Genomic DNA, 11,371 nt, shown 5'->3' with positions numbered 1-11,371 from the left:
AGCGGGGTAAGGAGCGCCGGGCTCGGGGGCTGGGAGTGCGGATGGTGGGCTGAGGGGTGCTAGGGGACAGCCCAGCAGCCCGACAGACGGGGATGCACGGGCTGGGCTGTGGCAGCAGGAGAGGACCAGTGTGGGTGACAATGTAGGTCACCGTGTCCCTGCGGCTCAGCGCGCTCCAAGCCTGCACGGTCCAGAGCGGGAAGACGTGGGAAGTGTTGTAAGGCAGGGCTGGTGGGGATGGGAAGGGGGGATGCTGGGCATTTCTTCCATATCCGTGGATGTCCCGAGGTGCTGGGAGCGGTGGGCTGCCCGACCAACCGCGCTGCTCGTCCCCTGCCCGGGCCGGTGTCCCATGGGCCACGTGCTCCTGGAGAGGGACAAGCACCGATACTCACTCACATCGGGCAGTATTTCAGGGTCACAGACAGAGCTCTGCCCCGGCGGTGCCCATTATGTAAAGCGGCTGGGACTCGTCCAGTCGGGGATGGACACGTCCTGTCCCCCAGAGCCTGGCGAGGACACCGCCTTGGCAGAGCTGCTGTGCCAGCCTCATCGTGCAGGTCAGCCCGGCCCGGCTCCTTCTGCAGCCGGCCCTGGCCAGACATTTCCCTGCAGGGCCAGGATCGGGCCCGGAGGGGGGGGGCGGGGAGGTGGGGTTTGATCTGCTTTAATGTGTGGCTGTAAGTGGATTTCTTGGAAAGTAAATAAAAGGGGTTATACAATGCGTCTGGAGCAGGGGGTTGGGGCGACGGAGGCAGAATTTCCTTTCTCCGCGGCGTTTCTATGACAGCGCTGAGCTCTCCTCCCGCTCTTATTCATCGCCTGCTGCGAGACAAGTGCCAGAGGTTCAGGGTAAGGCTGGAAACGAAGGGCTGAGCGGACCGGTCGATCCTGGTGCTGGCAGCAGAAAATAGGTCCTTTTATGCAACCTCCAGAGGCATCCGTTTCTCCCTGCACACCCTCCTTCACAGTAAAGACACATGCACACTCCTCCGGTACTCATTTGCCAGGCTTTTGCCCGGCTGGGGTGTGTAATTACACTTTTCTTTAAAAATCCTTTGCTAGCATAAAGAGGAAACATTGCAAACTCTGTCCTCACTCTTCCCTGCACGTTCTGTTCCCCGAAAGACAGGAAAGTCTGGCTGAGGGCAACAAGGAAATTGCAGTCACAGCCTCAGCTCCAGTGAACCTTTGCTTGCTGGGGCTGCCAGGCTCAGCCACGTGGGTGGTGCTTTCAGGATGTGTTTTCCAGCTCCTGCAGCCAGCTTTCAGCTGCACACTTTTTTTTTTATGGGCTGCTTTTCAGTTTGGAACAGAACCACTGATAAATGTTTGACCCATGGGGATGTTTTATTTGTGGCTCAGTGTGGTGTGATGGGTCAGTTTGCAGTGCCCTGCTCAGCCCAGCCTGTAGAGCTGCTCGCTTTGCCTGGGTGGAAATAAACTGTCAACTTTTTATCTGCATTCTTTCTGAGTGAACATCAGAAAAATGCAGTGTAATGTGTAGCACAGGAGGCCCTCTGACATGCCTGGAGCGTGGAGGCTGGTGAGTCTCAGAGGCTGCCAGCTGGCTGATGGCCCTGGTGTGTAATGATATCATAGATCAAAAATAGCTGCAGCAGCAGAGAAATGCAGAATTCATTGCCCTCTTTTACACATCTGGGGTGGTTTTTTTTTTTCCAAATCAGTTGATTTACTGCTGGGCTGTGCAAATGTTTGAATGGGTTTGCCCACATGGGAAGTAACCCTCTAGACTTTGTACCTATTTGTTCATCCATACCTTGTTAGGGGCTGGGATATTTCATCTCTGGATGAGTGCTTGTGGGATGGGGTACTGAGCAGCAAGTTCCCATGTTTCCTCACTCGAGCCCTAAGGTCTTGGCTAGTATTATAAAGGAAAACAAGGTTCCAGGGACCATGCTCTGCTGCACAGCTCAGCATGGCCAGTGCAGCTTTTGCTGCAGGAGTGGCTGTGCCTGGCTCTGCTGCTCTCTGGCTTAGGGTGACACCAGGCAGGGAGCAAAGTCCCTCTGTGCTGCATGCTGGGGAGGACAAGGAGGCAATAGCCGTGGCAGAGTTTGCTCCTCTGTGGTAAGAAGTGGTGGGTGCCTGGGCAGGGTGACAGCAGAGGTAGGGAACGGGCAGATGCTTCCTGCCCCCAGCTCTCATGGAGCTGCCAGTCCTGACCTGCAGTTTGCTGGCAGAGCTGCATCAGCACCATGGTTGAACCAGGCCAGGAGGAAATGCTGCTGGCTTTGGAAGTGCAGGAGAGACATCACCAACAGTGGTGATTCCTGGTGATTGCTGATCAGCTGCCAGCCAGGCCCAGGGACCCAGCTTGCCCCTGGGAGAGCTCCTGGCCCTTCAGCAAGGTGATGTTACCCACCCCACATTTGCCAATGCAGCAGCAGTGCCTTGAATGGCACCTGATTTATGACACAAGGCTGGCCTCAGTGCCAGCATCCTGCAGGGCCACCACGAGTTACCTGTGCTGGGCCTGCCACCATCCCACAGGGAACTGGGAGCCTTTGGGGGCACCTGCATGGCACTGGAGGCCTCCCCAGATGCACCAGGAGGCACCAAGTGCCCAGCCCCAACCCTCAGCAGCTTTGGGCTGACGCTCAGAGCTGGGGGATGCAGGGCTGGATGCACAGACCTGTTACCTGAGCTGGAACAGCAGCACTGCTCTGGATGTAGGTCACCTCCATGAGCTGTGATATAACGGGGTGGGTCTGGGCATCTCTGCATTTCAGAGCCCACAAACATCACCACACCTGGGTACTCCATGAGTGTGGGCTCTTGGGTGCTGCTTCCTCACTGTCCCAAACATCCCATAACCCAATTCTGCCTCTGGCTATGCTGATAGGAAGGAAGGTCTTTATGTGGTTTTCTGAGGCAGGAAAGAAGAGGATTTCACTGCCAGTTTTTTAGGAAAAGGCAGGAGCATGTAATGCTTGGTGTCATGACTAGCAATGTCTGTGGGACCTGTCCCCCCCCAGCACCCTGATGTCCCATCAGTGACATCTTGCTGACAAGGAACTGGATTCTCAGTTCTTTTCCTCTTTTTTTGGGAAATCTCAGCCTCTTCTCACACTTGGAAACCCCAGGTCATGTGGTGCAGGCAGATCCTTACACCCCTTTGGCTTCTCATCTGCCCCAGGAGAGCAGTGACAGCCAGGTGGGTCTGGGAATTCAGGTATCCAGCACTGCAGTCCTGTTTGGTAACATGTTATTGTGGCTCTGCTGGGTGAGTCACATCACAGAGCCTGCTGTGGCCACAGCCCTGTACGTGTATGGTGGAGCTTTTTTTGCTACATCCCAAAAAGATGGATGAAAGCCCAGATCCCAGCATGGCTGAGCCCTGAGGCAATGGTGGGGCCTCTTGGCTGAGGGTGTTTTAGGGAAGATGGGGGAAAAAAAACAAAGGGAAGAGCCTCAAACAATTTAAAACTGGGTATTTAGGGGGAATAACTTCCCGGCAGAGGCTTACAAAGCCAGTGTCTCCTGATGAAGAGCACTGATGTGAGGCAGTGGCACAGGGACTGTCCCCCTGGGGTGGCCTGTCCCCAGGCTGGTCCAGGGCTCATGCCACACGTTCTCTTGCAGCCCTGGAGTGCAGCTCCCTGCGGCTGTGCCGAGCAGAGGCCCTGCTGGCCCTGGGGCAGCTCCCACAGGCACTGGAGGACCTGGATGCTGTGTGCAGGGCTGAGCCTGGACACCACGAGGTGAGTGAAGCCACATGGACTGCACAGGAGCAGCTTCCCACTCTGCTCCATTCTCCACTGGGTTCATCCTGCTCAGAAATGCACTTTGCAGAGCCACTGGGTTGCTAACCAAGGTGGCAGGTGCTGTGTAGCTCTCACAGGAGAGGTCTGGCACCGTGTCCATTCTTCACTCCAACTCTCCCAGGCTTGGCTTTTGTAACTGCTGCACTTTGGAGAGTCCTGGCATTTTTTAGGCAGATCCAGTCAGGGGAGCAGTGACATGTCCAGGTGCTTTGGGGTGGGATGGGAGCAGGCAGGAGGCAAAGGGACATTCCCCTGGGGCTGGCATGGGAGCTGAAGGGGGACATGCTCTGCTGGTCACTGTCTCATAGTCACCACATGTTCTTTCTGCTCTGCAGGCCTTCTTCAGGAAAGGGAAGGTGCTCCTGGAGATGGGGCAGAGAGCTGCAGCCCTGCAGGCGTGGGAACACTGCCTGACACTCAGTCCCCAATTCCAGCTGGCTCAGAGAGAGATAGAGAAGGTGTGTGGGCTCTGCCATGTCCCTCTGCTCTCACATCACACAGGGACATGTCCTTGTCCCCTTAAGGACTCCACAGAGGGCTCAGCCAGCACAGACACCTCCTGCACTGAGCAGAAGGGTGCTTTGGGGACAAAGAGGGAACCTGGCAGCTCTCCCACTTCCTTGCTTTTTCCTCCTAGCATCCCCCAACCCTTGCTTTGTCCTTGCAGATCACCATGGAAGCTGATGCTCCTCAGCCATGCACGGCTGCACACCTGGGTGATGCTCGCCTGAGCTCACCTGGTTCCCAGGTTGATGGAGGGAGCCCAGTGCTCCCATCTTCCACACAAATTCAGGTAAGAGCCTGCAATATCTGAGTCTGCAAGGAGAGTTCATGTTCCTCTGGGACATCCCAGTTGCCCAGTGATGGGAAAGGAGGTGTGATAAGGGGAGCTTGTGCAGGACATGTAGCCATGCTTACCTGCTTGTGTGCTGGGATCTGCAGCTGGTGGAGGGTGGGAGAGCAGGTGTCATCAGGGCTGATGCTGTGGGGACTCAGGAAACAGAGGGGACTTTCTCTCTCTATTCATCTCACTACATACAGAGGGGAAAAAAAAGGAAAACAAAAAGTGAGTTTCAATTTTTTTCATCTAAAAGACACACTTGAGAATAGTTCAGACCATTAACAGCTGTTAAGGAAGCTTTTATTTTCCTCTTTGCCTTCTACAAACAAATTTAGCAGGCTTGGAGAGAGGAGGGAATCCAGAAGATGGGCTCAGATACACCCAGATAGCAGTTGGTACACTGGACAGAGTGAGCCATGTTTTAACCATGTGGTGGGCAGCAGTGGCTGAAGGCCACTGTCCTGCTGTCCTGTAGTTGGAAGCTGTCAATGTACAGTGACACACCAGAACACCTCCTGGTGCCGTTGGGCTTGGTGGGACAGAGGGAGAAGAGGGTTTGGGCTCAATTCCATCTTGCTGTGCCTAGGATCAGGAGGGAGAGCTGGCAGATGGCCGAGGGGGTGCTGGGTGTGAGCACAGCCAGGACAGAGCCACCCATTCCCAGCCAGGACAGCAGCCAGAACCGGAGACGGTGGCAGAGAGCCAGGGCCAGTGCCTGTTGGGTGAGTGTCATCACAGGTACCACGCTGTTGTGTCATGCAAAATACTTGTTTGAAATCCATTTTGGCACTGAAAATGTGCTGTTTGCACTGTGTCCAGCTCAGCAAATATGCCAGGGGCACACGATGGGGCAGCTCTGGCCAGAACATTCACTGCTCCTCATGCACATGGGGAGGATCCACCTGATCGTCCTGTGTGAGCAGGTGAACTTACACCAAACCTTTGCTCCAGCTTGGTGACAAGTCCTTGCTAAAGCCAGGCATCACTTGTTCCCTGTGTGGAGTCAGGGAGAGGCTATCTGTGGTTCCCATGTGTTTGGATGGGTTTTGGTTTAGACTAAATGCCCGTGTGGGGGACAGGACATGCCATGAGCTGGGGAAGCAGCACCTCCGTCAGCATTGACTTGCCATCAGTGTCCAGCCAGGTGGACATATAGCAGTGATGGCTCATGGCAGGTCTCCAGAGACTTCCATCCTGGAGCTTTTTGGGCCACTTTGCTGCCCAGTGCCTCAGTTTCCCTGCCTGCAAAAGGAGGAGATATCGCCTTCCTCTACCAAGCACCATGAAACCCACTGACACACCAGCTATGGATGAACACAGATGGGTTAATAGAGGGGTTTATGTTGACTTTCCTATTGGTTTTGTTCTTCTTTGACACTTTCAAAGCACTTTGTGGGGCAGTTATGCCTCAGAATGGGATCAGAAAGCAAAGATTAATTTCCTATATTGAAATGGGGGATTTTCTTCTCTTTTACCACTAGATAACGAGGAGGAGACAGCAGCAGCAAACTGTACCCAGCCATGCCTTGGGGAGTCACTGAGCATTTCTGACTTGGAGTGCTCCCTCTGCATACGGTGAGTTCTCCTGCAGGATCAAGAATTGGCACCTGCTGGGTTTTCTTTACTGGTGTGCATCTTTCTTCACATCTTAATAGCAAGCTCAGTCCTGAGAGCTGCTGAGATGTAGGTTTTGGTACAGATAAGAGGGGAAGGCAAGGCCATGGGACACTCTGCCAGGCTGCAGGAGCTCAGATCACCCTGTCTCAGGGTGCAGCATCACTGGGGCTGTATCCCTTGGGACAGAGATGTGGAGCTGGGGATGTTCAGTGGGGTCAAAGACCAAAAGCAGTGGTTGCCCTTTGTACCTGCAGGCTGGGGCAGGAAGGTGCCCAGGGAAATTCCCTCCATGGTGGGGATATTGCAGACCTAGAGGGGAGCATTTTGGAGCTCTTTGCCTCGTGCAGGTGGAAAAGGGAATGAGACAGAGCCTGTGTTTGTCTGCTGGCTCAGGGCTGGTGTTGCACTGCCAGAGGGCATGCTGAAACCAGGCTGTTATTCCTGGTGTGTCCCAGGACTTAGAGCAGTTGTGCAAGGGCTGCTGGCAGAGAGCTGGGTGGGTGTTGCACTGCCAGACGTGAAAGTTGGTCAAGGTCCTTCTGGCAGCTTTTTCCAGGTCTGTGCATGGGGGAGAGAGATTGAGGCTGCATCTGGCCTGAATTATGTGAATTTGAGTCTCTTCTGAAAGAAGAAAACAGTGTTTAGGAGCAGTCAGAGCTTTCCTGAGACCTTAATTTAATTTCTGACCGTGGAGCTGCCTGTGAGCAACTTGAGCACTTGCTGCTGGCTCTGCTCCTGGGGCAGGGGAGAAGGAGGAACTTTCCTGTCACTGCCCTTTGGATTACACACCACTGTGGGTATCTGGGGAAGCACAGACCTGCCAGGACCAAGGGGTGTCATGTATATACTGATGGGGTTTGCTGGGACTTCATGGTGACCCTGCAGAGAGGGGGAGCAGAGCTCAGGCCTGGAACCGTTCTCATCTTACATCATTGTGCAAGCCCAGCACAGTCTGAGCCCAGACTTTCTAATTAAAGGGCTAATTAAAGTCTCTCTCTGCCTGACTTCTCTGTGCTCCTTTCCTTTTGTTGCTCCCTGCAATCCATTGACTCTGATCACCCTTTGCAGGATGTTCTTCGAGCCGGTGACAACGCCCTGTGGTCACACCTTCTGCAAGGAGTGCCTGGAGCGCTGCCTGGACCACAGGCCCAACTGCCCCCTCTGCAAACAGAGCCTGAGAGAGGTGAGGGCGTGAGTGCCACGGGATGGAGCCCAGGGGAGAGCTGGGAGCCAGCTCCAGCTGCTGGCTGCCTGCCCAGGGCTGGGCTGGGAAGGTGCAGTGCTCTTCCATTAGCAGCTCCCTGGCACGGCGGTGTCAGCTCCACTCACATGGGAATGACCAGACAGTTGATAATTAAGACCAAGAGATTCATTTCCACAAGGTGCCACAGTGATTTAGTGAGATTGTAAACAGGAGAGGGGAGACAGAGAGAGAGGAGAAAATGCTAATGACTTTAAAAAATGGAAATGGATGGAAAACCTGCTAGCCTGGAGATTTGATTTAATCTTTAATGAAAAGGGATTCGGATGAGACCGTCAGGGAAATTAGGTTGTCATACAAGGAGTGCATCACTGTCAGAGACAGGACGCTGTGCTGGACGGGCCCTGGCTCTGAGCTGTGTCTGGAGGTCTCGGTGGAGCTGACATCCCATCCTGCTCAATGGCTCAACATCCCCCATGGGGTTTTATCTTTGACTTTCTCTGGTCTAAAATTACCTTCAGTTCCAATAAAAGTGAGCGTAATTCAGAGTCCAGCAGGGCCTCAGGGCTTCCTCCCTGCTCTTTTCCAACCTATTTTTGGGTCTAATTCCTTTCAGTACCTGAAGGCTGGGAGGTACAGCCCCACAGTGCTGCTGCAGGACATCATGCTGGCCACCTTCCCCACACAGCTGGCTGAGCGCCAGGAGCTGCACCGGGCAGAGATGGCAGAGCTCTCCAAGTAAGCAGGGACTGCTCCTGTGTGTGTGTGTGTGAGTGTGCACATGGGGACTGGAAGGGGCTCTGACAGGGATGTCCACACCCCATACCACTGCTGTGGCTTGGTTCTGCTCAAGTGATGTCTGTCCCACCTCCAGGACCACATTGCAGCAGTGCTGTGTGGGTGTGGACATGCCCCATGAGGCACCTGGGGGTGAGGGATCATATTTGCAAGGAGCTGTTTTGTGGGAAGAATCTGTCCTTGGTCTCTAGGTGAGCCAAGTGGAACTTTAGTGTTGCTCTGTGCTAGAGCATCACTTCTTGTGCTTAAGGACACACCTGGTTTTGGGGAGCAGCTGATGCAGGGATGGGCTTTGCTTGGGGAGGTGTCACAGTGGTTTCTCCTTCTGTCCCTCAGCCTGACCAAGAACATCCCCATCTTTGTGTGCACGATGTCCTTCCCTGGCATCCCCTGCCCTCTGCACGTCTTCGAGCCTCGGTACCGCCTGATGATCCGGCGGTGCCAGGAGAGCGGCGCCAGGAGGTTTGGCATGTGCATATATGAGAATGGGAAAAGGTGAGCTCCTGGGCAAGCTGCCCCCTGCCCCAGCCTCTCTCTGCTCCAGCCCCAAATGTCTAAAATACTGAGTAGTTCTGATAGGTTTCCCCTATCAGTGCCATCTTGCAAATAAAATCAGCAGGGAGGTGGTGTGTTCCCCACAGTGCAGAGTGAAATGGGATCAAGGAATGAGGCCAGCACTGGAGCTGGACAGAGCCAGTGGTAGCTGTCAAATACAATTCAATACAATTCTTGGAACAGCTTCTGACTCAGGATATCTCTGAGCTCCATGGTTCTCTGGCTGTGACCTCCAGCTCCTCTTAGTGAGCACTGGGAGGAGACGTGATTGAATCTCTGAATTTGCCCCTGCCTTGCCATCTTGTTCCTGGTCCTTTTGCAGACGATACCTTTAGGAGAAGCAGCTCCCTTGCCACCCATTACCCCAGCTCAGCCCCTGTTTTCTGTCTCTGTGTTCCCTGCAGCTTTGCTGACTATGGCTGCATGCTGGAGATCCGTCAGGTGGAGCTGCTGGCCGACGGGAGGTCCTTGGTGGACACCATCGGCCGGCAGCGGTTCCGCGTGCTGAGCCGCGGCCACAGGGACGGCTACCACACCGCTGACATCGAGTTCCTGGAGGACAGGAAGGTGAGGGCAGGGCTGGGCAAAACCCTGGGCTGCAGCAGGACAGATCCTCCCCACAGACACCTGTGTCCCTCTTGGCTCTGTTCAGGTGTCCGGGGAGGAGTTGCAGGAGCTGCAGTGCCTGCACGAGAGCACCTATCACCTGGCCCAGCGGTTCTGTGAGCACGGGGACCTCACCTCCAGGCACATTCTGATGCAGCATGGACCACTGCCAGAGAAGGAGGAGGACATCCAGGTAATGCCCAGAGGGAAGGGATGCACCAAACACACAGAGTATCAAGAGAGCCTCTGAAGCAGTGCTGTTCCTGCTCCAACCACCCTGCTTCCCTACTTGGCTTCCCCCCAGGATGAACAAAAAAAATCCGTTTTTTCACCCCTGTTACAGCATCTCTTATCCAGACAGTTGGTAGGGCTTGTTTTGTACAACTGCTTGATGTTTCTTTATGGTTTTAAGCTGTTCTTGGAAACTGACCACTGAGTTCTAAAATCTTTCCCAGAGTCTTTTCTTAAATGAGGTCTGAGAAACTGAACTGTGTATGTTTGAAAACTTCTTGGGAAAAAGAAACCAAACAAATTGGCAAGGAGTCGAACCCTGCAGCTTGTTGAGTCTGCAGTCTCCTTTCTCACTGGGTCCTTTGAGACAGCCATAGCTGGCCAGAGGTAAGGAGTAAAAGGACAGGATCCAATTTGCTTGTTATACTGCTCTGACAAATTCAGATTCTGTAGGAGAAAAAAAATCCCAAAATTTAATTTTCAGTCCTTTAAGAAAGTGTTTCCTCTCTGGATCATTACAAATATACTCTTGTTGGCTTGTCCCAGGCTAAGGCTGTCCTGGCCAGCAGTCACATTAATGATGTGCTCAGGAATTACAAAAGAACTCACCCTCCTTCAGCTGAATCGAGCTTTTCCCTCTTGGTTTGGCTCAGGTTATAGAAAAGCCACTTAACAAAAGCAATGCTCAACAGCTGTGCCTGCCTGGCCTGCACCTCACCTCTTCAAGTGATGGCCAATGCCCCAAGAACACTGGCCATGCAGGATTTGGCCTGTGTTTGCAAAAAGCACCGCCTTAAACAAGGAAATGCACAAGATATTTCATTGTCTCTTTAGGATAGACTTTCTACGAGTTACAGATGAGATGAGATGCAGATCCAGATGAGCCAGGGGGCTCCCTGGGGATGCTTGTCTGGAATTTGAATTAGTTTGTCCAGCAGTTTTGAGCTTGGACAACAGAAGGGCTGTACAGATGAGTACCTTGGCCAAAGCTGGCTTTGCTATCCTGACAAGAGCAGCTCTGCCATCAGCAATGCAGCGATGCTGCATCCACCTCGCAGCTCCTGACGCGGGGGTCTCTCCCTCTCTCCTCCCCAGGCTTCAGCAGACGGCCCGACGTGGTGCTGGTGGCTGATCTCCATCCTGCCCCTGGACCCGTCCTACCATATGATTCTGTTAAGGAATTTTGGGGTCCCTCCACCCAACCGCCTCTGACCGCCCTGCCCTCCCTGGACTCACCTCCACCCTCGGCTTTCTCTCTGTGTGGTTTGAGTGTGGTTTGAGCCCTGCCTTCCATCCCCCAAAAAGTGATCTCAGCTGGCAGCGACACTGTGCCGTCCGTGCCGCCTCTGGAGCTGCTTGGTGCCCCTGCTGCTGTGCTGTGCCACCCGAGGGGATGCTGGGCTGCAGAGCTGGGTTGGTCTCCAAAGCCAAAAGCAGTGGCTGAGTGGCTTCTGCACTGAGGAGGATTCTCCTTAGGGGCAGGACTGAGTGCAGGGTTTGCCTCAGTTTGGGTTCTTCCACTTTGAAGGACAGCTAAGTTGAAGGACAACTTAGGATCATGTGGTAGATGATCCGGATTCCCACAGGAAATTTAGAGGCTGGGGAGAGGTGGCACTGGGGAAGCAGAGAAGTTCCAAAAGCTTCCTTTGGAGGATGCTGACGGCTCTGCCTCTGCTTACAGCTTTGTGTTTGAACAAGAAGAAAGGTTAAATTAAACTCAAACTCATGGTCTTG

General features: G+C 53.9%; 1 protein-coding gene across 1 annotated transcript; it reads left to right on the top strand.

Moving 5' to 3' along the window:
* The first annotated feature begins 484 nt into the window (after nucleotides 1–484).
* On the top strand, nucleotides 485–10,849 carry LOC106632243 (LON peptidase N-terminal domain and RING finger protein 1-like). Its single transcript, XM_031055201.1, has 12 exons — nucleotides 485–560; nucleotides 3,571–3,725; nucleotides 4,124–4,246; nucleotides 4,456–4,581; nucleotides 5,216–5,351; nucleotides 6,111–6,204; nucleotides 7,315–7,429; nucleotides 8,064–8,185; nucleotides 8,582–8,740; nucleotides 9,205–9,367; nucleotides 9,453–9,599; nucleotides 10,733–10,849. The coding sequence occupies exons 1-12, from the start codon at nucleotides 485–487 to the stop codon at nucleotides 10,847–10,849; spliced, it is 1,533 nt and encodes a 510-aa protein (XP_030911061.1).
* The last annotated feature ends 522 nt before the right edge of the window (nucleotides 10,850–11,371 follow it).

Source organism: Geospiza fortis, unplaced genomic scaffold, assembly GCF_000277835.1.
Source record: "Geospiza fortis unplaced genomic scaffold, GeoFor_1.0 scaffold55, whole genome shotgun sequence".
Classification (NCBI taxonomy): Eukaryota; Metazoa; Chordata; class Aves; order Passeriformes; family Thraupidae; genus Geospiza; species Geospiza fortis.
This window is presented reverse-complemented; position numbering and strand designations above follow the sequence as displayed.